Source organism: Hyposmocoma kahamanoa, unplaced genomic scaffold, assembly GCF_003589595.1.
Source record: "Hyposmocoma kahamanoa isolate Upper Pololo Valley unplaced genomic scaffold, ASM358959v1 93, whole genome shotgun sequence".
Taxonomy (NCBI): Eukaryota; Metazoa; Arthropoda; class Insecta; order Lepidoptera; family Cosmopterigidae; genus Hyposmocoma; species Hyposmocoma kahamanoa.
Window position 1 is genome coordinate 11,487,661 of NW_020654810.1, and position 25,308 is coordinate 11,512,968.

Consider the following 25,308-nt stretch of genomic DNA (forward strand, 5'->3'; position numbering starts at 1 on the left):
TTGAACCTCCGACAACATTTGACATAAAGGAACACTACTTCCTTCTGAAGATACGCGCCGCGACGCTTCGACTCTGCGCCAGTGTGAGTTGAGCCTAAAGAGAATATATCTGCCACCCTTCGAGCAGTAGATAGGATATTCATCGTATTTATTGACTGAAGAAAATAAATAAAAAATAAATTAATAAATACTCACAAGAGTAATTTCACAAAAAATAATTGTATATCAATTCAATAAAAATTTAATTAATACAGTGAATAGCGACATCTCTCGCCAGGACTGGTAGCTGTAAAGGTACTAACTGGGTGATAAATCTGTAATAGATTTCTCATAGATGGCGCTACGACTAAAAAGTCGTTGAAAGACCAAGTACAAAGACACGACGCAAGCACATAGAAAAATTCGTGAGGTCCGTTGGTTCGTTCCGTGGCTTAGTTGGTATAGCGTCTGCACGGTATGCAAGAAGACGTCGGTTCGAATCCGACCGGATCGAAGGAATTTTTTCTGAGTGTTTTTTCTGAGTGTTCGATCTTTGTATTAATAATTATAACAAACTAGTGGAGTAATTTCACAAAAAATAATTGAATATCAATTCAATAAAAATTTAATTAATAAATACTCATAAAAACTCATACATTAAAAGAAAGACATTTCCACGATTACGATTTCTAACCACGATTACGTAATATTTAACGTTATCATGTTGTATTTTAACAGTTTGTAATAATGAATATGCACACATTTGTCGTTGATCTGGAGATTATATTGTTGACATATTTACTTTTTGTAGTAAATATTGAGTTAACATCAATGTTGAGGCAAAATATTGTTCTTGAACACAATCCGTATCTAACTGGGTTGCTTTTACAATAACTCATTGAATCGATCGTCAATAGCGCCGGCGAAAGTGCCAATGTCGTGTTCGCATATAAAGAAGCACCGTACGTAGCAGCTCATATCGTTGAGGCCGCCATTATAGAACATGCTGCCGCATACTTCTGTGCCCCCCGCATTGTCCGGTTGACCTCCGCCCCATTTTGAGTAACCACTGTCGTGGAGAGGTACCCCTGAAAATTAAAAATCCGCAATTAAATAGAGGATTTATAAAAAGGCAACAACAAAAATGTACGACTTTGTAATTTGAATTTTCTTGGTCCGATTTTCTGGTTAGTGAATTCCTTGCTACTCTGGTACTTATAGTACTGGTGTGGTTGACTGGCACATTGTCGTTATTTACAACAAATGTACAACCTCACCAAAATATTTTATTTAACTAAATCTAATCGAAGTCTGATGGCGAGATATTTGTTTAAATATTTGGAATACAGACTAAGAGGAAATTTCACTAGCAAGAGGCATTTGGCAACTGCGACCTCATCGAAAGCCTGGCCGTGTTGGGCGTCAATCAATTAAATTTCCATCAGAAATTCAATCAGATTTCAATTGAATTGATTTTAATTGCAATTAATTTTTTTGGTTGTTCTAAGAAACAATTGAAACTAACTATTAAAACCGAAAGTACCGAATAAGTGTCATTATGAATATGGGTTAGGAGTCGGTCAGGTAGGGATAGGGGGTGGGTTAGAGGCGTGGGTTAAGGGGTGGGTTAGGTGGGTTAGGGGGTGGGCTAGGTGGGTTAGGGGGACCGACCCCCCTGACCGACCCCTGACCGACCCCCTGACCGACCCCCTGACCGACACCCTGACCGACCCCCTGACCGACACCCTGACCGACCCCCTGACCGACCCCCATATGCCCTATAAATTTATCATGATTGTCGTTTTAATTGTTAATTGTTAATCTAAAACATTGAAAAGAATGAAAATTGATTCATTGTTAATTGTAGATATACGCGATTAACGATTGATCAAATGTTAGTTGCGAGAACCGCAATTAACAATTAATTAACAACAACACTGAGCCTTGGTTTGATGGTGCGCGTCACATTCCACTACTTAAATTTTATCACTTGATAGTTATCAAAGCCTCACCCCTCTGCGGATATTGTAAAGGAATAGAATATCTGATCCATCTGTTGGTGGAGTGTAATCATACTAGGGCTGCAAGATTACGGTTTGGAATTGAGGAGATTGGACGTAATAAAAACATAAATATTGTTCTGCGAGTCCACAGACATAGTATATCTAGATAGACGCCGCTAGTACAGCAATTTGTATGAAAACCAAGCGTGCCACAGTTTTTGTATGACGTATGACGTCACACGAACAATTTAGTGATGGAAACCTCCTTCCGCTCGCTCTAAATCGATGGATTGAACGGAATACGCGTAAATACGCGTATCCCATTCAATTTTAATTGATTCTAAGTAGAATAATTTTTGTTTAAGTATTTGTTGATTACAAGTAGTCGTAATATTAATATAGTAGAAAAATGCTAGAATAAGATAGTTAAGTCCTTTATTTTACTTGTTTATAAAAAATGTTGATTACTTTAAAAAAATGAGCTTTTATTTTTAATCGACTTCAAATATTAAAATTATTGTCCTTCCAATAAAATGAGCTTATTATATAACATCTTTTTGTAATAGAAGATCTTATCGATTAACTTAAATAATGAAAACGCACGTAATTATATGAACTTGCGACTGCCCTAATTAATTTTACTAGATGGTTTTCTGTTGGTAATTGATCAAATTGATGAATGGCAAGACAAATGAAAATGTTACTGCTGACAAAATATGGTAAAATGTTATTAATCAGAAGAGGTTTACTTAATGATAACCTCGTGTGAAATTTTTGTGGTTTGTTTATTATTTCTCGGATTTCTAACTCTGCTGCTCTGCATATTTGGATAACATCTTAGGTGGGATAAACTAGACCACCTTCGTCCTCGAAAGCAACGAACTCATACGTATGACCAACTCCAGGTTTTTGTAAAGACAGCGCACTGTTAATTCTTTGCATTATATATTATTTTGTATTACTCGTGCTACATATCCGGCGATGTATATAATTATTTGCTCACTATATTCGGACATTCGAGGTAACGTGCGCAAAAATTATCGAAATTACAGATACCTACAACTGATAATAGATACTACAAAACTGAAAAATAAAACGAAACGTTACTAAACGTTATAACAAAAGAGTTATAGAATATTTTTATAATATTGCTAAGGTCATAATAATTTTCGTCCCTTAGTTCAAAATCGATCAGAATCGAGAACAGTGTTGCCTAACGTATACATCACTAAATGTTAAATATGGCCAAAGAAGTGTAGAAGCGGCCATACCACGAAACGGGATGCATTATACAAAAAGTGCGTTCATTCGATTTTCATGGCGTATCCTTTGTTAGGATCACTAATATATCGCTCCAAGTAAAAGCCGCAATGTATTACAAATCATGAGGCGCACACTCGGCTGCATATTTGTTTTCTCGAAATTCATACAAGACCAAAATAACTGTTTTTAAAATAAATTATGCATCTTCTGCCTACAAATCACTTGCCCGTGAAAGGAAACGTCCCTGTTTACCCGTTTACCCACAGTTATGATGCTTTTGCAGTTTATAATGGAACAATTATGCATTTTACGCGTTTTCGACTGGTGTTTATCAACGATAACGGTCGAGCGCGTTCTGAAGTGTAGCAACGACTAGTAAGTGAATTTCACTTACTTTGGGCGCGCGAAGTGCGTACACTTGCGGCGTCTATCTAGATATATGTCTATGTGCGAGACCCTTCACAAAAGGAATTAAAAACATCTATACTTACGTAAGCTATTGCATAAAAATCCAAAAATACCTAACTGACCACGCAATTTGAGATTTCCTTTTAGGCCGTACAGTATAGTGTTAAAGGCCTTGTTGTAAATAAAGAGAGAAAAATAAATCTAATCGAGTCATAATTAATTTTATGAAATTTTCTTTAAGCTGCTCTACAAAAATTAAAACTAAAGATAATAAGGTACCTTTAATGGTTTTCCACCCATCTGAATCTTTGTTATGGAAGCCCAAATGAACAGCACCAGCTAAGTAATCCCCATAAACCTTATCCTTTGGCGCATCAGCCGTCATTTGTACCAGATGGTCAGCTTCCACTTGACTTTCAATTATGGCAAGGTACGACTGCTCCGCACTACAAGTAGTAATTGCATCAGTCCAATTCTTCGGGTTCAAATGGAACTTGTAGCATTTTCCCAATTTTTGGTTAAATATGTAATCTGAAATGTTTGGTGTATAGTAAATATAAAGTTATTTTATGATATACTGCGAATGGGGATGTAGAGTCTTTGCTACAATGAATCATATTATAATTCGATAAATCGTAATGAAACTAGTGTCATCTCGGTTTTTTTTAATGGAAATTACCACCTAAATTAAATACAGTAACAATAAAACAAGAAGAGGTCTTCACTTGGTAATCATCTCATCATCCTCCTTGAACCCTCCGAGCGCTGATCCTCACTACATACGTGGGTATTTAGAACCATAGTTTATAATTAGTACTAATATTATTTTAATTTAATTTCATTGGTATATGCACTTAGTGTTATAAACATATTATTGTGACCATTGTGACCATTCAACGTAATAGCACTAATGTAAGTTGAAAGATATTAAAGAAAGAACTAATTACATGTAATTCTTAGTCAACTAAGAAATTTTATTTCTTTTACTGACTGAAGCCATGGCTGCCTAATGGTTTGACTCCAGGTTCGCGCCTCTGAGTTTTTCGGAATTCATGTGCGAAATTAAATATGAAATTTACCATTTTCGGTATAGGAAAACCTCATGTTGAAACCAGCACGTCGAAGAAGGTTCACGGAAAACGTCAGAAGTCCCCAACCCGCATTGGTCCAACATGTCGGACTTTTGCCTAAACCTTCGCCTTAGAGGAGACCCGTACCCAGCAGCGCGTAAATGGGTTGATGTTGTTACTAGCTTGGGACAGTATAAGCGTTCGTGTTCAAGAGTTGAAAAATTGACTGTTACATACTTCTAAGCTTATATTGTTTTACAGAATTTAACATACCTTTGTTAGGCATATCACAGTCTTTGTTCCATTCGAGATCGGCTAAGGCTTTCTTGCATATGAAAGGATATTTTCTATCACAGCGATCGTCGTTTAATTTTCCTTCTTTGTTCAAGGTAACACAGCCTTCCATTCCATCCGCGTCGTTAGGTTCTCCCGGCGCCCAGCGGTTGTATACGTCTTCTACTGGATTACCTGGAGAAATTGTAGAGGATTGATCAGCTTCAGATTTTCTTACTCTTAGTATAGTGAATCGCAACAGTCGCTGCAAATCTCTTTTGTATATATATATATATATATATATATATATATATATTTCATAGTCTCTTTAAGTTTTCGTTTTCTATTTAAATTCTAAATTTAAATGTGATTGTTTTAAAAACAATAAGATTTAAATTTACAATTTTAGCGCCTTTTCTTTGCTATTGTTTCTGTGTTTTGGATTGATAACTGTACGTGTTTGTAATAAATTAATAAACTGTAAGTAGATTTACCTTGGTCTAGCTCACTCTTTGTTAGCACCCACCCGAACCTATTGATACAGTCCGCTATACTTATTATTGTGAGCGTGTAAAAGTTCAATGTGTCTTGGTGACCTCACAAGACACCAAACAAACTGATCATGCCAAAATCCAAAATGGAAATGTATAGACCCGGTTCCCTAGCCATATCAATCAAAGTCTTTAATAAAATACCCGAAAATATCAAATCCGAACTTATTTACGTCGTCGTTTGTAAATAAAATATAACTATAATAAACTAAAAGAACTGCTAATACATAAAACTTATTATACAATTCAATTAATTGATCTTTCAGAGGACCTTCTTAACAAATTGGAGCAGCTTCAAAATCAATGTATTTTTATTTTTTTTTTAACGCTCTCAATCAACATAGCCCCGCACTAGGGAAACCCTGTGTCGCGGGTGCCATGGACACACACATAGACAACCACAAATTACACCCAAACTCACGAGAGAAATTAATGTAGGCCATACAAATATTTCTCCCGGCCCGGGAATCGAACCTGGGACCTCTGCGTGGCAGTCCGGCATGGTAACCGTTCGGCCACGGAGGCAGTTCATATTAGATTTATGTTCGGCTTGAAAAAGTAGGATCACATTTCCAGATTCAGAGATGAGCTGAAATTGCTGTAATTTTTACAGCCCTCGTTTTATGTTTTCTATATAAAATTATTTTCCATCTCTCCTCCCCTAGTTATCTTCGTGAGCATTTCCAATACCGTCTGGCTACGGGTGACCGCCTGCGTTCAGGTACTAATTTTTCCCTTGTCATTCCACAACACAGTTCGCAAAAATATAATGAATCGTTCACAGTGAATGCTGCTCGTATGTGGCACCTCCTTCGGTCAGACAGTCACCTTCGGTTCGGGCTTTCAGTGGTGCCCTTTTGAAATCTTGGGATTATTCAGACTCCTCATGTCAGAGCTTATAAAATATTTGTTTGAATTTCACATATTTATTTATTGTCTTATTTTATACATTCATTTTACTATGTATTTTATATGTTTTAATAGTATGTATTCGTATGACCTTTTGATATAATAAATGTATTCTTGTAATTATTTTGTATGTAGCATTAAATTTAATGATTTTTTTTAGATTTTATTGCGAACTCAGGAGGCAACTTTCCTTTCAATTATTTAAAGATTAGCTGTACAATAAAGTGTTTACATACATACCTACAATTGGTGAACTCTTAAATAACAAAACAACAAATAATTACATAAATAACAATAACAATTCACTTTAAACATTATTTCATGACATGACATACATAGTTTTTTCTGTTTATATAATAATCAACTGCTTTTGATATATATATCTTTACTTAATTTTTATCACGTTTTTGACGTAATAATATTTTAATGTGATGACATTCGTTAACATTATTTACTTTTTGTTTTTGTCTTATTTTGTCTTCAAACATTATTTTATCCAATTATGACCAGTGAATTATAAATTAAATTGTATCAGCTTGACGTTACTATATTATGCACTTTTTAATTGTAATTATTTTAATTAATATTTTATATTACTTTTAATATATTTCATAAGTGAAATAATTAATGACATAATATAATGTACGAAATTAATGATTAATTAGGTTAAAGTTATTGTAGTGCTCTTACAGGATTCATGTACTGGAATCTGTTATGTAACACCTTTGTTAATCCACTTATAAACTAATTATATTTAATAATAATAATAATTATTATTATTAATTATGAATTATGAACATTGAATCATTATTTTAACTTTGTACTGGTAAACTATTGACACGTAGGTATGTTCGTATAGTTTACGAAGAGGTAGCTAATTATATACTTGTATATTATGACTTATATGTTATGAATCATAAACAAACGTAAATGGGTAAGGAAATTCAACATGCGTAGACAAATGAGTTCTTATGATTGTGCATTGGGTTAGTAATTAAATGTTAATTTGTGCATAAGGAAAATTATATATAATATTACATTAAATGAATTACCAAATTGAGGACGTCCTAAAAGACGGTCCAGGTCAAGAGTAGCCTTAACCAATGGGCGTGTATGAAAGTATTGCTTGTGTTAAGGCGAAATTTACGTGTCAGGAACGTGGCAAGTGGCAAGCTGTACTCTCTGCTCACTCCGAAATTAAAAAGACGAAATGTATATAAACACATTTAAATTGAGAAAAAATAACGGTTAACAGTATTTTAAGTAAAGTACCAGCGCTGATATATATACACTGGAACGCAAACGTATCTCGAAAAATTGAGAAAATGAGTTTTTATAAATTGAGAATCAGAAAAAAAATCGCAATTTTTTGATTTAGGAGTCGTGATGCTATAACGATATTTTTTGTTATACGACGTCGATAGTTCACGAAAAACACAGACAAATGCTATAAATAGAACTTTGCTAATTCAATATTTCGAGGTACGACAAGATTGCATTATAGCGTCGATATAATGATTAGTAACCTTCCTTAAAGCTTGACAGCTGTTATTATTATGTAAAAACTTACCGTCAATAGTTTCAAATACTTCTTTAGAAATGGTATTTGAGATGCCAACATAGACCCAAAAGAACGGCTGTGTATCTGTCCAGAACTTAATAACTTCCTGGGCCTCATCCGCATTCTGGGGGTAGAACAATTTAGCTCCTTCCAATTCACAACGTTTTTTGGCTTCTGCCCATGACCGATGAATTGTATGGACTTTATAGAAGTTATCAATCGATATCAAATATGTGTAGTCTTTCCGGAAAAATCGCTTGTTCACTTGACAATCTAGAAATAAAATTAAATACGTAAAATAGAGTAGGTAATGGTTATTGTAAAAGTTTAACAGTATCGCCGCATTTATAAATATATATCACAAATATACATCTAAGTAAGAATCTCCATTATTTTTCTCGTAAACATATTTGACTATTCATTGTATCTAGGTATCTTGAGATGCTCCTTTTACGCAATAAATGATCACCCGTCTTGGCTTATTGCAAAATGGTCACAAATTCCTGTGTACAGTTGGAAATACCAATAATAAAGGAGAGTACAGTCCATAATATACAATAATAAAGTCGGTACTTACGTATATTCGACACAAACACCGATATCATGAATAATAAAAATACAAAACTTTTTAAGGCGCTCATGTCTGCGTGGTACAAAGAATCGCTTACAAATGAAACAGGAAAAATTTTATTCAAATCACAATTCACTTTAACGCTACGAGACCTCTACTCTGCTAATAGCGGTTGGTAGGTGAACCGGTTCGTTGGCCAAGTTCGATAAGTTTGGATAACTATAAACAAGCTGATATAATTATTAAACAGCATCGCAATCTAAGTAAAATTGCAAAGATGTTTAAAGACGAACAAGGAAAAGGAATTTCTATACTCGCACTCGATTATTTTCAAACAGTATTACAACAAATGACTCAGTTGCATTGCTGGGAATTTGTTAAAGGAAACTTTTGTGAACTGCAAATTAAAGATGGTGTACGTCATTGACTTACAAATAAAAAAGTCAATGGTGTATATTAATGGTGTACACTACATATGTAGTGTTTGTGTGCTAAAATACTTCCTATCTATGTTAAAATAACACCAAGACGAGTTAAATAAACAAGTTTTTTTTCTATATTTTAGAGCTTTCCAGTCAATTATTGACATTTCTCATACTTTTGGAAAGTTGTTTTTAACATCACGTTCACAAATAAAGAAGGTCCTTTCTTCGCACTGCACATCATTGAGGTCTCCGTTGTACAGCATGGCCCCACATATTCTATCATCTCCTAAGTCAGGTTGCATGTAGCCCCACTTTGGATACGGTAAAGAAGTATCTGTAAATTGATAATTGTATTGAGCATTACCTTTGTATAAAATACCAAATACTGGCAGTTTTCTTTTTGACGAACCATTCCACAAAGCCAAGCCATTAAGCCAGTCTAGTGATAAGTAATATAATAATAACGCACACACTCAACATTGCCCCGCACTAGGGAAACCTTGTGTCGCTATGAAATAAATGTAGGCCATACAAATATTTCTCCCGGCCCGGGAATCGAACCTGGGAGGTCCCAGACACAGAGGTCTGCGTGGCAGTCCGGCATGGTAACCGTTCGACCACGGAGGCAGTTGTGTGTGTGTGAAGTGCGATATTCCCAACGTTCATCTACACCTCATCTACACTACAGCCAGTATTAGATTAAGTTTCCTTTTAGATTCTTTACTAAACGGCAAGGCAAACTAGTGGAGTGGCCACGTTCACACAAGACCTTTGCATGAGCCAATTCAATGCTCGTGTATTGGGGGAAGGTATTGACCCGGAAAATTAGAAATCGTTCTAATTTTATGGATTGTCTTTATCACTGGTCTCTCATGACACTCCATAATGAGTTGTCTCTATTTACACGACTCGCCACTAATGACTTGACTTAATGGATGGCTCGTCGATTGGCCCAGTGTAAACGGTTTTTTAGAAACAGAGAAAATATATCTTAATAAAGAAGCACATACCTGCCTAAATAATTTCTGTTTTCTGGATATTTCCATGGTCACGGGTTGACAGATGACAGCTTTATGTTCAATTTACGTTGCCGCGTAACGAAATTGCACATGGCATAATAGACTCTATGTCACTAACGTACATACTAGATACGAGACGGTAGCTGCGGGAATTCCCAAGACAGTGCGAGAATACACCGATTTTTTTACTCGTGTCTTTTATACGTTACACAATCGATACAAAAATTCGCCCCATGTATGAGTGATAATGTAAATTAAGCCTTAAGAACAGACACATTATAGGTCTTTCGCAGTAAACGACTACCTTCATCTCTATTCTAATTAGTGACAATCATTCAGTGAATAACCACGAATTTTAAAATCTATAATTATCTAAATGTAGCTGCATTTTTTAAATTTTTTGTAAGGCTTAGTTTAACACACCAATAAAAAAATTATTAGCAACAAAATATTGTTTTATCATAATCACATAACAAATTATCACATTATTATGAAAACAATTCATAAATACAGTCACCTGAAAAGTTGCAAATCGTCTAGATTTTTCCTTGACAACATTATACGTGGGCGCACTATGAGTTTCCGGAATGAATAAGAAAAAAATACTGTAAATGATCAGAAATGAATTTAATGTTTCTCAAAATATTATCCGTTAGCGTTAATGCACGTTTTCATACGAAACCATTGAACCAATTTTGAAAACATTTATGCCACTCCTCAGTGACAATCTCTGAAACATATTTTTCATACTCTTCGACAGCCTCTTCAGGTGATGAAATGCGTTGACCGCGTAACTGGTTCTTAATTTTTGGAAAAAAATAAAAGTCACAAGGTGCCAGGTCGGAACTGTACGCGGGATGGCTCATCAGGTCAACGTTGTTCACCTTCAAAAATTCATTTGTTTGTCTGGCTGTGTGAGAATTGTCATTATCGTGGTGCAAGATGATACGGCGTTTACGGTTATTTTTACGGAGTTTGTCAATAACTTCTGGCAAACAAATGGTCGTGTACCAATCACTATTCACGGTACAATGATTCTCCAAAGCAATAGAAGCCACGTCTCCAGTTTTATTTAAAAATGAAGCAATCATCTGTTTAGAGGCACTTTGCACGCGCGCCACTTTGGTTAGTTTCGGCCCATATGCCCGATTGCTGCTTTGTTTTGGGATTAACTAACGTAACTATAAATCCATGTTTCGTCACCTGTTACTATGTCCCACACCAAATTTGACGCCCCTTCGTTGAATCTGGTAAGCATGGCATTGCACCAAATGACGCGATCCGTTTTTTGAGCCTCAGTCAAATTGAGCCACACCCAAATGTTTGTATAGTATTGATTGTATTTGACTCATGCCTATGCCTAAAGATGCCCGAATCTCATGGTATGTCCATGTGATGCCTGTCTGTTTTGATCATACGACGCACAACATCGATGTTTTTGTTGTTCACAGCAGTGGACGGGCGACCATCACGAAATTCGTCACTGAGATTCACACGACCGCATTTGAATTCTGCAAACCAGCTATAAATAGTCGTCTTGCATGGTGCTTCATCGTCAAAAGCAGTTTAAAGCCAAGCAAAGCTCCGCTGGGCTGTTAAATTACACTTAAAGTCGTAGAAAATCATACTACTAAAATTTTCACGAGTTAAGTCCATGGTGATGTAGACAACCAATTTCTAAAATGACGCCATAATGTAAAAACAAGTGACAGTCAGATGAAACAAACAAATTGTATTGTACAGCCAAAGAGTTCCATTTCAAATGTTGTAATTACTTTTTAAATATTGTTTATGTAAGTCGCCAGTTCCGGAAACTTATAGTGCGCCCTATGTACGACTTTTTAACGTTTATTTTACCGGTATTTGCTTTTCTATAATTAAAATTTTAAAAAACCCTTTGGAAGGTACATTCTTAAGGTATACTTAAGTACTCAGTTAAATATAGGAAATGAAACTGTTTTTCCGGATTTAAATCGCGTAGGTATATTTGTTTTTTCAAACAAACCGACGTTTCGGGCTCTTTACAGGTCCCATGCTCACGGTTGACACTGAGTACTCAGTTAAAGTTCGAAGCTGCTTAAAATTATTATAGAAATTGATTATTTTTACTTACTCTTCACAGTTATCCAATTGCCGCCTATTTTAGAGAACCCTAAATGAATAGATCCCGAAGTGATTTCTTCCTTCTCGGTTATATTGGCCATTTCCACAAAGAAATCTGATTCAGCTTGACTATCTATTATTGCTAGGTAGGATTCTTCAAGCTGGCAAAAGTTGAAAGCGTCGATCCAACGCGCTGTGTTTAGGTGGAATTTGTAGCAACCACCTAGGGTGCCATTATACTTGTAATCTGAAATGGATTTGTTATGTACGTAAATACAAGTAGTAAAGTTATAGTTATAGTGGTGTTCAGAGCACAGGGGATTTCCTAATTTGAGACCACGATTGGTATGGTTGTCTGTAATATTCATTTATACGAGTATATTGAACACAAATTACCCTTTAATGGACATATGAACAGTCAGTTAGAGGAAGTAAACATCCTACAGCTCTATTTTTATGATGGTACAGTATAGGTATATTTTGGAACTGTTCAATAATTGAATAGTTTTTGGACATATTTCAGGGAAAAATAATACAACTAGGTGAGTTTGTCATTTGATCAGAACCTTAATTTATTGCCCTATAGCACTATTAAGTAATCTGTGCCTATCGCTACTATAGGTAAGTTTAACCATACAAAGTTTCAATAACAACTTTGTATACATTACGGGTAAAACTGGGTAAAACCCACGCTCTTGTCCTAGTACCTCCTACATACCAAACGTAGATTAAAGAATAAGTATGTAGGTTACTAAAACTGTCTCTGTGTGTTGAAATAAGTTCACGTTCTTCGTTTCCACTAGTACCACTGCCAAGTACCACTGGTAGTGGGCTTTTTGCTCACACTAGTACCATCTTCCAAAATGATGATTCAAAGTACCTACCTAAGACAACGGCTTACGCAAAAAATTGCGATCCTCTGATAACATGCGACCAAATGCATGTTATTTAGCTATCATCTTTTTAAAGGCCGGATTATAATAGGTTGTTTATCGTAGGACAATTGTGATACGTGTTATTAAATGTTTTATATAAATATTATATTTATATTATATATTGTATTTAATATTATATTTATACTATCTTAAATAGGTAGTTCGACATGTTGTCTATTATCTGAAAATATTATCATATATTTCGAACCATTCTCAAAAAGTTAATTATAATTTTACAATAATTAACCAGGTGATGCTTCATAAAGCTTCATTACGATTTGTTTACATTATTTATTACCTAAACTTTTGCAATATAATGCAATGTTGATACGATAACTATGTCCCCGAGGCGTGAGCCACCTTCACCCTACCTGCGTACAAAATGCATCTTCACGCCTCGTTTGAAGAACTCCCATATAGTAAGGGGAGGGAATATGTACACTGGAAGGGAGTTCAATTTGTTGACCGTACGATAGTGCCTAGTCGAGATACAACCGTCCCGAGCAGACTTCATTATTAAATGAAATGAGTATTTTCACTTTTGTAAATAACAAACCAGTCGGTTGGTAGATAAATTTGAAATATTATCGTTTTCGGATATTACCAGTTCAAAATTTTATGTTAAAGTATATCAAAAACATATTATTTATTTGTCAATTTACCGTTTTCTGACAGTGATAGAAATTATACATTTTTAATAATACCAAGTGACGAGACAAACAAGTCGTGCAGCGATAAGTCTCACGGGTCTCCCACGTGATTGCGAACGCCGATTACGCGAATGACGATGGTGCGAAGACGTTTGCGCGAAAGCTAGAATGCGCGATGTTTCATTTGCGCGAATGACGATAGCACGAAGACAGATTCGACAGATCGAAAGTTTTGTTGAAATAATTATTAATTGAAATAAAACTGTTACAAATTGTCACGTTCCCTTCCTATGTAAATGAAGGGACAAGAAGCCCAGACTATTGAAATATCAACTAAAACTTGCGAGCAGCAAATGAACCATTGTAGGGTTAACCATTCGGCATTCCAGCTTCCGCAAATTTGTCTTCGTGTATCGTCATTTGCGCAAATAAACTAACACGCTTTTAAGCTTTCGCGCTTTTAAACATTCACGCAACTGACCATTCGTGAAAATAAGACGTCGCGCATTATAGCTTTCGCGCAACCGTCTACGCACACGGTACGGTACGGCAGTGAACCTTGAAATGACTAATATATAACTTATACTTTAAGCATATCACATTATAGTTAAAATTTCAATGATAATCGTAGTTACGACACATTGCGGTAGACATAAGGATACCGAGCCGGCAGCCGCTGGAACGCCTCGGCAACCTTCGAGATGCTTCGATGATTTGCGCTTGCATACAGGGATACCGAAGGATCCCTTTCCATACCGTCCCGCCAATGGGCTCCGGGCCTAACCGGGACGTATTATGCTCACATTAGGCACTCCCAGATGGCCGAAATAGGGCCGGTTGCAGTATTTCCCTGGACGACCTCTTTCATAAGAAGCTCAACGGCTACTAAAATTATAGCAATTAGAAATCAATTAGCGGTAGATAACTACCGCCCATGAGAGAATTCGAAAAGTTGTGGTGGCAAAACCTTTCATCTATTGAAAATATTTTATTCAGAACTTATTACCAATGATTCACTTAACACTATAATATTATAGTCATAATTTGCAATCGCATTAATGCTCTTGAATATCAATTACTTGGGCTCATTAGTTAACGAATACTACGTGCTTTCACGAGTTCATGTGAAATTTAATTCGAAAGACGTTATCGTGACCATCTAATGAAACATGGTTGTTTATTAGATCATGTTCATGATTTTATATGGTGGTTTTTGAGAGTTTTGGATGATTCCAGATATAATCATTCTTGATAAACCCTTATGTTTATCATTTACCTCAATGTTATTTATGCTGGACAATGTGCATTTCTTTTATTTTCCTAGTTTTTAGAATACTACCTTTAACTATGCGTTAATTATGAAAATAAATGCTAAAAATTTGTATTTGTGACATTTACCATTTGTCGTTAAAACTTATCGTTACCGAAATAAAAAAATACGAATCGAATACGAAGTAGTCGAAAAAAAAAACTCCAAGTGACATGACTTTTGTTTCAGGGTTATCAATATCAATTTCTAATTGGTTCTAACATAAAAATATGAAAAACCTTTACTTAAGTGTGAACCTCTTAGGCTCAGCGGTTTGCGATGTGGGGGTCCGGGATTCGATTGTCGGTAGGATCAATTTGGGAAACGAACTTTTCCAATTGGTTTGGTATGGGTGTTGTGGGATGTGCCTCAGAGTAAATAACGTTGCTCTGGTACTCATTGTACTGGGAATTCCCTAGTTTGATACCAGGCAGTTGGTGTGGCTGGCTGGCACATATTTTTTTATTGTGTATTGAGATTTTCCGAAATTTCTTGGTACCAGTTCGAAATCTCTACACAGTACCGGTGTACTGCAATGCTTTTTGAATACGGAACCATAAAAATTGATTTAATTTTTGGTCATAATTACTTAGATCGTAGTTTTATGATGGAAAACAAGCGTACAGGATCAAGAGAACGTCAAGCTTTTAGCAAGGTTAAAAAAGTGTATCGCCACTGTGTATAACCGCTCTTAGAATCACGGTTGCTTTTTATTGTATACACATTCTGTAATTATGAAGGCTTTGGAATAAAATCACGTACGAAACGCAACACATACTTACCTAAATTATATGCATCGCAATCTTGGTTCCATTGCAACGAATCGAAGGGTTTTTTACATATAAAAGGAAAAGTTTTACTGCAGTGGGCAACAGTGCCCGTTTGATAGTAGGTACTTATCGTGGCACACTTCGCTGTCCCATCCGCTCTGGAGGAATCCTCAATAATTATGAAGTTGTACACCTCCGATAGGAGGCGTCCTGAAATAATAGAACATAAAAATCTGTTATTTCATGTATTATATGAATATACTTAAAATTATTATTACTTAAAATATATTTAAAATTGTGCAACTGTATAGAAATACATAATCTTCCATCTAGCGAGAACGAGAACCTCCTCCACCTTGCAGGTAAAATAGCTCAGGAACTCAACCAAGGACCCGAGGATGTTAAACAAGCCAAACGTTTGCCAGGTAGAAACGAACGCCCGGGACCAGTACAGATTGAGCTCATCACTGAAGAAAAACAAACATCGTGGTTGACTGCAACTAAAACCCGGAAATCAAAGATCACCATTTCCAAAATTCTTCCCTTACCCCCAACCTCTAAAGCTAATGAGTTCATCTCTGTATGTGAAGCCCTGACGCCTTACAACAAACATTTACTTTGGTCTGCCAAACAAGCACTTAAGGAAACTCATAGATACATTTGGATTAAAAAAGGAGTACTTCGTGTTAGAAAAGAGGGGGAAAACCAAAAACCCTGCATTATTCGCTCAGTTGAAGACGTAGAAAAAATAAAAACAAATAACTCTTAAAAAAGTTAGCCAACAGTAAGTTTAGTTAGATACTAGTTATCCAACAGTAAGCTTAGTTAAAAATACCTATTTTTAATAATACACATTATGAATATCTCTTTAGATGATATAACAGAAGTTTCTAACTGTGTAAATATAAAAGACTTTTTAGACAATATTCCTAATAACGTAATATTTTTATGTATTCATATGAACATCAGATCTATGATCAAAAACTTTTCTACGCTTGAACAATGTATCTACTCTTCATCACGAACTGTTGATGTAATAATGTTAACTGAGGTAAATGTATCTGATACCATTAGTAGTATTTACCAAATAAGGGGATATAACATGTACACTAAATTGCGGAAAAATAGTAAAGGTGGTGGTGTTATAATTTATGTAAACAATATTCACAACTTTCAAGATAGCAAATTTAACACACAGCACTGCGAAAACTTAATAGGACAAATAACTACACCCTTAAACTACACTGCATTTCTGTGCTGTTTGTATCGCCCTCCAAAAACTAGTAAATACTTATTTACTAAAGAAGTAGAAGCACTCGTAAGTAAAATAGACTGCCAACGAGACTTGTATCTTCTGGGTGACATTAACATTGACCTGAGTAATAATTGTCCTATAAAGCATGCATATAACACTTCCATGTACAACTGCGGGCTAGTTTGCGGGATCACTGAGTACACACGCATAGAACTTAGAAAAAATAAACTCTGCAAATCTTGTATTGATCATATCTACGCACGATCCCACTCACTAGACCTGTACACGGCGGCACTCGGAACTGTACTAGCCGACCGACCATAGAACCATTGTTGTCGCTGGCGTTGGTTCACTGCCTTGTCCGGCGAGTAGTAACACACTGGATGATTTTAGATACATTACTAAATTTGACAATAAAATGCTTGTTAAAATGTTAAATGAAATCGACTGGCAACCTGTAAAACAACTGATATGCCCCTTTAAAATATATAAAATAATTGTGGAAAATATACAAAAGTGCCATGAAAAGGCTGCAATAAGAATAAAATTATCTACAAATAAAAATCGTATAAATAATAAATGGATTTCCAACAAAATTCTTAAAGCTTGTGAACATAGGGATAAATTATTTACAAAATGGATTGCAGACCCTACAAATAAAATATTAAAACAAAAGTACAATTCTTCTAGAAACTATGCCAATAAAATAATAAATAAATCTAAAAATAAAAAGTTACGGAACGATATTTACATAAATAAAAATAATCCTAGGGCGTTGTGGAAAATTCTCAATGAAATTACTGGTAGGGCCAAGACCTTGGCTGATACTATTATATTAAACGCCTTGTTAAAGGGAGACACAACTACTGCTGATATTGCGAATGCATTCGTTCAAAAATTCACTAATAGCGTTAAAACCATTGTCCCAAGATGTGATACGAAACTACTCGACAAATATAAATATGTATCTACAGTTAATGTGTCTTGTAAATTTCAGCAGGCAACAGCTAGTACTGTTCTTAAAGAAATAAAGTCACTGAAAAGTTTTAAAGCTCCGGGTATAGATAACATCAGGGCAAGTGACTTAAAAATTATGGGTCCTAAAATAGCGGAAGCTATAGCTAGGTTGATTAATACATCTATCAAGGAAGGTAAGTATCCACAAGACCTTAAAATGGGGATAGTGAGGCCAATATATAAAAAGGGTAGACAAAATTGTTATGATAACTACCGCCCAATAACAATACTTCCTACCATTGATAAGATAGTTGAAAAAGCTATTTCAAAACAGATACACTCATTTTTTAAAACGAATAACGTAATTACAGACAAACAGTATGGATTCCAGCCTGGCAAAAGTGCTACACAGCTTCTCTCAAAATTTACTAATGTTGTCTATGAGCATCTAAATAATAAAGAACATGTTCTAGTAGTGTTTATTGACTACAGTAAAGCTTTTGACACTTTGAAACATGACACTCTCATTGAAAAACTTAATGAATGCGGTATACAGGGTCCACTAAATAGCTGGTGTCAAGATTACTTAAATGAAAGGTCGCATGTTGTCAAAATAGGGGAAGTTTTAAGTGAAAAGATGATGATCTCTGACGGCACAGCGCAGGGATCCGTCCTGGGACCGCTGCACTTTATTGCTTATGTTAACGACCTAGCCAATCTAATTAAATACTGTGAGATCTACCAGTTCGCTGACGATACATGCCTTATAGCATCTAACAAGGACATAAACGTAGCATTAAAGCATTTACAATTGGACTTTACATTATTGATGAAGTGGTCCCATGATGCTGGTCTTGCACTTAATGCTCACAAGACCAAATTAATGTACATTAGCTCTAGCCAAAACAGAACACCCCATAACTTAAAACTGATTGCACATAATCACACATGTCTGCATGCAAATCTGCACAACTGTACCTGTGTGCCTGTTGAAGTAGTCAATACACAAAGATACCTCGGGCTTTTAATTGATAATAGACTAAAGTGGAAATATCATATTAACTATGTGTGCGATAAACTACGCGCTATATTAGCAAAATTCGCCGTAGTCAAAAACAAAATTCCATTTTCAACCCTCCTGAACTTGTATAAGGCTTTAGGTGAAACAATAATATATTATGGACTTAGTAGTTATGGTAGAACCTGTAAATCACACCTTGATCCAATATATAGGCTACAATTGAGAATACTCAAAACAATTACACCTACAAAAATTAAAACTAAATATCAAGATGACTACCGGAAATTATTTACCCATTGTAAAATTATACCTATACACGATCAGGTCAAGTATATTCTTCTCGTGGAAAACTTCTTCGACCTAACTTTACAAAACGTTTTTATACCTGAAAGATATACTCGAAGCGCGTCAAAAATAAGATTAATAAAACCGAATTATAACAACGTATACGGAAAACAATCACTACAATTTCAAATACCAACATTAATTAATGAATTGCCTGAACAACTTAGAAGTGAAATAACGAAAGCTAACATTAAACGTAAATTAAAACAATATTTTACATTAGAATACTAAATCAATTGATAAGTTTGAAATATTAAATTAAAATACTAGTGTAAAAAATCCATCCGTGTATTACGGCCCCATGGACACATTTACTATCATGCACTGTGAAGCTGATGAGTTTCATGCTTACCCACAATTTTCTTTTATTTGTTAATTGTATTCTATTTAGTACTAGTAACATTCCATTTTTATTTATACATTTGTTTACAAGTAATTCTTTGTTAAGTATGTTTACATTTAGTTAATATATAATTGTTAATTTGTAAAGCCTAGACGGTGAACACCGGTGTACGGACAAACCTAAATTGGTTTTTGCTACACCGTTAAAGTTAAGTTTTTATTTGTATTTACTTTTAATTAATAATAAATAAAAAAAAAACAGAAATATATGTTAGCTTAAGCGCTCTGCACAATATGTCACATATTCGTAGTGTTGGGTAATTTCCCGAAAAAATTCACATAGAAGAAATTCGAAGACTTATATCATGTTCTACGTTTATATATCTTTTGAAGTTTTTTTTAGCAAGAATTACAAAATAAAATTGTGTAAATATTGCTGAATGTCAGTTTGCAAACCTTGTTGGATTTATTTTTTCAAGTTCTCTTGGGAGTCACCACACTTATAAACGCAGAATTGCATTAAGTCGATCAGAAAAAGTTTTATGGCCATGAATGTGAGAGGGAAAAGACGTTATGCGATTCGCATCGGTTCGTACGAACGCAACTCGATCTAGGTCAGCAACGAATCTACTCGCGTACTTCCTACGAATTTCATGGGACTCTTGATCCGCCAACGTAGCCGCTACTATACCTGGTGTAGAAAGATCTTGCCCGACCTGGGCAACAAAGTCGGAGGCCCACACAGGACACTCCTCCAGCGTGTGCTGGGCGGAATCCTGGTCCCTCACACATTCAAATACTCACGGAAGCATCCATGTCCGGTGCCCGGAACGGACGTTGGGCAGGATCGCGCTGATGGCGCGCTGGCGCGAGATCCTCGGCTGTTCCCGCCTCTCGCGCCACTTCTCGAGCGCGCGTCGGTGCTCCTGCGACCGCATTTACGGTGGCGCAGCTTCCCCCGCCTGGCGGAGGCGCGCGTAAATACGCGCGTCCATCACCGCCAGGATGTCCAGCGGGGGAAACCGCGCCGGGACAGTCGCCGCGTCAAAGGATACGGTGCGGTATCCTCGTGCTATCCTTATGGCCATGCGGCGCTGCACGCCATTGAGCATGACTCTGTAGTGCCTGACGCCCGTCAGTCAATGTGACTAGATGGGCGACCCATACGGACCACGGATTGCACCACCCCAAAAAGGGTGTGAAATTGTACTAAGTTAGTGAGTTGGTGCATAAGAAGTGCATAAAAGAAAACAATTGGCAAGTACCTTACGCCGAATGGCAAATCCTTTCACTAGTGATAAAAACAACGCCGTATAACACCCAGTTGCCCGTCAGACCTAAAATCCTACTGTGTCAATGTTTGCTTATGTGCAATGTGTTCCAAGTAAACCCTATCATAAACCATCAAGGACGTACATTAGATCTTGTACTGTCATCTACACTCCATGCTTTAGTTACAGAAAGCAATACTTTGTCGCATCAGGATCAATATCACCCTCCACTTGAAATTATGGTTTCTAATAACTAAAAAAAAAAGAAAATGAAACCTAATTTCAATTTGCATTTTACTTTCGACAAAGGTGACTACTACGCTAGATATAAACTAACGCCCGGAAGTAGAAAAAAAAAACTGAACAAATAAATCCTACCGGGTAATTACGTCGACTTGGTGGTTGATATCTTTAACTCTGTGGTTAAAAAGTGCAGTAGTTAGTAAATTTACCCTCCTGGTACTCACCTCCTCTTAAAAAAAACCCCGCTGAAAAGGATAAGTATCACAGAAGAAAGTACGAAAATCCTCGCGATTATGATACTTTCCATTGTTGACTACTAAGATGAAAAAATGCTATAGAGTTTAATTGTCTGTAACGGAAGGTGCGATATCCAAAAACGTTAAGGTCTTTTGGAGCTTTATAAATAATAATAAAAAAACCAAAGTATTCCAAAAGTACCACGCAATTAGGCAATATTACAGCATCAGATGATCCACGAATCTGTGACCTGCTATTACAGTCAATTGGTTCAGTATTTGATGATTCTACTCGCGTGGTGCCCACTGTTGCACAACAAATGTGTGAAGGTGTGCTATCAAACATAACATTGACAAAATATGATGTCACGCGGAAGCTGAAGGAGCTGGACGCCAGGTAAAGGGCGGGACCAGACGGTATACCAAATTCTTTAAAGAATGTCTCTCAACTCTCTGTTCCCTTACACATAATTTTTTATCTGTCGTTAAACGCAGACACCGCAGTTCCCGTCGACTTGGAAATGTGCACACGTAGACCCTGTACTCACAATATGTGACAATTACAGACCCCTTAGTATTTCATCACGTGCAGCAAAGGTTTTTTCAGTCTATCGTGTACGATTATATCTTCACTCAGGCGAGGTTGTCGCTAGTTCTTGTAGTACAACAACAAATGTTGCTGTGAACAGCAACTTATATATATGTTAAGGGTAAATCCACTGTGTCAAACTTACTCAAATACAAAAATTATCTGTGCTCAGCTTTTGCAGTGCATGAACAGGTGGACTCGATATATATACTGATTTCCGGAAGACTTTTGATAAAGTAAATCATGCTTTGCTGTGTCAAAAATTTTCATGGTACGGTATCCACGGAAACCTATTACGTTGGATACGATCCTACTTCATGAATCGTAGTCAATTAGGTTGTTGTAAAAGGGTTTTAAGTTGGCTCCCAAGTTAATCAAACCTGCCGTATCCCAAGGTTCTCACCTAGGATTATTGTTTTTCAATATTTTCTTTTCTAGGCTGAAATGCCCATGTCTACTATATGCTGACGATCTTAAGGTGTTCACAACCGTTAAAGGCTCACTGATGACTGCATTGCACTGCAGAATAATGCCATTTCAATAGCAGACTGGTGCAAACAAAATCATATGTATGTACCTTCACGTTGACAAATGTTTTGTAATGAGCTTCACTAAATTAAAGGACAAAAAGTACTCCTTAAGTATGCAATCGGCGATCAAACACTTCAACACAAATCGGTTGCTAGGGACCTGGGCATATACTTTAATGAATAACTTACCTTCAGACATCATTATGAGTAGGTACATCGTGTCAAGTCATATAAACCTTCTAGACTTCGCAAGAGCTACTAAAAACTTTAAAAGACCTTTCACTTTTATCAACCTCTTCAACAATCTCTTAAGATGTTTACTTGAGTACGATTTTGTTAAATGGTCCCCTTGTGATGAATTGCATTCCAACCGCATAAGCAACAAACCTCTTAAAATTGTCTTATCCAGATCGGGTCTGGGTCGCACTGTTGCAACTTACCGAAAGAGGTTGGCTAAGTTTAGAATTTGTTCACTACGGACCCGACGTAAAACACAGGACATTTTTCTTTTGCATAAGCTCATACACGGTAACCTTGTTTCTCCTACTCTGCCGTCTCACATTAACCTTAACATTAAACCTAATCCTCGACGTCCTAAAACTTTCATGATAAATGTTTATCGAAATAATACATCCTTTTATAACCCTGTGACTAGAATGTGCCAAACCTACAATGATTTACTAGTATCAGAATCTAGAGGTCACATTGATGTTTTCGACAACAAGCTTTGTAGAATTCGTACCAATCTTTTCAAATACTAGGACTCATCTTCTCATTAGTACCGTCGAATTAATATCAGTCTTTATTCACATTAGTTTTAAGTTTGTAATCTCACTTTTCCCCTCTTTTTTTGTAATCGTTATGCAAATGTGCTTTCACTTCGCATAATAACGCTGTATGTATGTACAAGATTAGGTCTACATTCTAGATTAAGACTAAATTGTATCTCAAATATGCAACTCACTGAATGCAAACTGTTTCGTACATCCAATAAAATAAAATAAAATATACTTGCCATCAACAGTTTTAAATTCTCCATTGCCCAAAACATCATGGACACCCACGAAAAATAATTTATGACCATTATTATGCCGACCAAGTTTTAACACTTCGTCTGCCTCCGCTTTACTCTCGGGGTAGAACAGACTGGCCCCCTCTAGTCCACATATGAGATCGGCCTCAGACCAATTGCGAGGTTGCTGGTGCACTTTGTAAAATCCGTTGGATATTGGCAGGTATATATAATCACTTCTAAAGTACCTTTTATGTTTTTGACCATCACTTGTATGCCTGAGACTTAATAGAATCGCGAGAAAGGTTAACACTCGCTTTGAGCAATGCATTTTTATAAGAACTTTATTTTTAAACAGTGTAGCGATACAAAAAATACAAACTGCTTACGCACTCGTAATTGAGTAAAGCACTAATCTTCATTATTGTGTACAGGAAAATATATGTATGACAAAATGTATACCAGGAAAATTTTTTGTTGAATGTAATAACTTAGTGCCTATTTCTCGAATCCAAAGTGTTCAGTAACATTTGATTTAGGAAATAAAAACTTTAAAGTATAATAAAGTATCATAAATAGTCGAAAAAACAATTTCATTAAACTGATGTATTTAAAAATCATTCTTTATGAATAACACTTATTTCAATTCATTTAATCTCCATATTTTATGGATGTGAATTTTGATTGATTTGTTTGCAATATTTTATAGTGCTGTACGTATCGTAATGATTCTATCAAGGTATCAATCTATAAATAATAAAAGAAAGGAAATAAAAGACAAGATTATCTTTATTTTATCTTGAGGTGTAAGTTTATTCGCATAACAATATTTCATACAAATTTCCTCATTTTGTACACACCTTTTCTTGGTTTGTTTTGTAGTTATTATCTTTTATAAAAGTTGACTCTCTAAAATTTTAACATATCGTCATGTCTGTTCCCTATATCTAATTCGCTTCACCACTGCTGTTAATAAGAACAGAGGAGACACTAAGGCAAAGTATACGGAGGAAATAACAGTCACTGTGGAGTGATGATAGCTTTAAGAAATAATAATATACATAATGTGTTTGGGTAAACACGGAATGGGCCTTGGGGCGTAATGCCAGCTTTCCATGTCGTTTGACGTGGCACTACAGTACAGTGTTAAAGAAACTTTGCTTTTGTGCTGCACCTCGGCTGCAGCCGCGGTTGCTGCTGCGGCTGCGGCAGCGGTGCAGTACTCGAGTATGCAAACAGCAGACATTCGTGACACTATCGACATTGCACAGATCATACTGGTTTTAGAGGACTCGCGAGCAGTCCACGAGGCTGCCAGTTACACCTAATATGAAAATTCGTTACTAAATAACAACTAAATCACTTTTAAATCAATTCAAAATGTACATTATTCCTCTTATTCAAGTAAACAAATCTAGTCTGCTACAAAAAAATTAGCAAATTTAAATACAAAGATCACCTAGTCCTTCTATTTAAAATTAATCACTTAAGTATTAGAAAACACAATAGTGAGAGTGAATGCAGCGGTGCGCCGTCGTCGGCGCGAGCGCAGTTCACTTGTGATATCGTTATTATGCCTTTCAGTGTACATTCAACGAATGAATAACATAGCGAAAGATATTGCGTTGACACATTAAAACTAAAAATTGACTGTACATTTATATGTAAATATTTGTACATATTGCACTCTGAAGTAACAAAATTATTA

The 25,308-nt window shown here is 35.9% G+C and overlaps 2 protein-coding genes across 2 annotated transcripts; both read right to left on the reverse strand.

Annotated features, from left to right (window-relative positions):
• Positions 1-614: 614 nt before the first annotated feature.
• Positions 615-8,680, reverse strand: LOC113237446 (C-type mannose receptor 2-like). Its single transcript, XM_026473924.1, has 5 exons — positions 8,595-8,680; positions 8,027-8,290; positions 4,997-5,191; positions 3,933-4,184; positions 615-1,067 (listed from the first exon to the last, which is right to left on the reverse strand). The coding sequence occupies exons 1-5, from the start codon at positions 8,656-8,658 to the stop codon at positions 865-867; spliced, it is 978 nt and encodes a 325-aa protein (XP_026329709.1). The 5' UTR covers positions 8,659-8,680; the 3' UTR covers positions 615-864.
• A 500-nt stretch (positions 8,681-9,180) lies between these two features.
• On the reverse strand, positions 9,181-23,931 carry LOC113237026 (secretory phospholipase A2 receptor-like). The gene is made up of 4 exons (XM_026473268.1): positions 23,604-23,931; positions 15,812-16,009; positions 12,146-12,382; positions 9,181-9,347 (listed from the first exon to the last, which is right to left on the reverse strand). The coding sequence occupies exons 1-4, from the start codon at positions 23,929-23,931 to the stop codon at positions 9,181-9,183; spliced, it is 930 nt and encodes a 309-aa protein (XP_026329053.1).
• Between the last annotated feature and the right edge of the window lie 1,377 nt (positions 23,932-25,308).

Excerpts from the sequence above, each read along its gene's own strand:
- LOC113237446 (XM_026473924.1), bottom strand. The coding sequence starts at position 8,658 with ATGAGCGCCTTAAAAAGTTTTGTATTTTTATTATTCATGATATCGGTG. Across the intron at positions 8,291-8,594 it reads GGTGTTTGTGTCGAATATAC|ATTGTCAAGTGAACAAGCGA; the intron begins GTAAGTACCGAC and ends TTTTATTTCTAG. Across the intron at positions 4,185-4,996 it reads CTGTGATATGCCTAACAAAG|ATTACATATTTAACCAAAAA; the intron begins GTATGTTAAATT and ends CAAACATTTCAG.
- LOC113237026 (XM_026473268.1), bottom strand. The coding sequence starts at position 23,931 with ATGCATTGCTCAAAGCGAGTGTTAACCTTTCTCGCGATTCTATTAAGT. Across the intron at positions 16,010-23,603 it reads AGAATTTAAAACTGTTGATG|GACGCCTCCTATCGGAGGTG; the intron begins GCAAGTATATTT and ends CTATTATTTCAG. Across the intron at positions 9,348-12,145 it reads CAATTGGATAACTGTGAAGA|ATACTTCTTTACCGTATCCA; the intron begins GTAAGTAAAAAT and ends ATCAATTTACAG.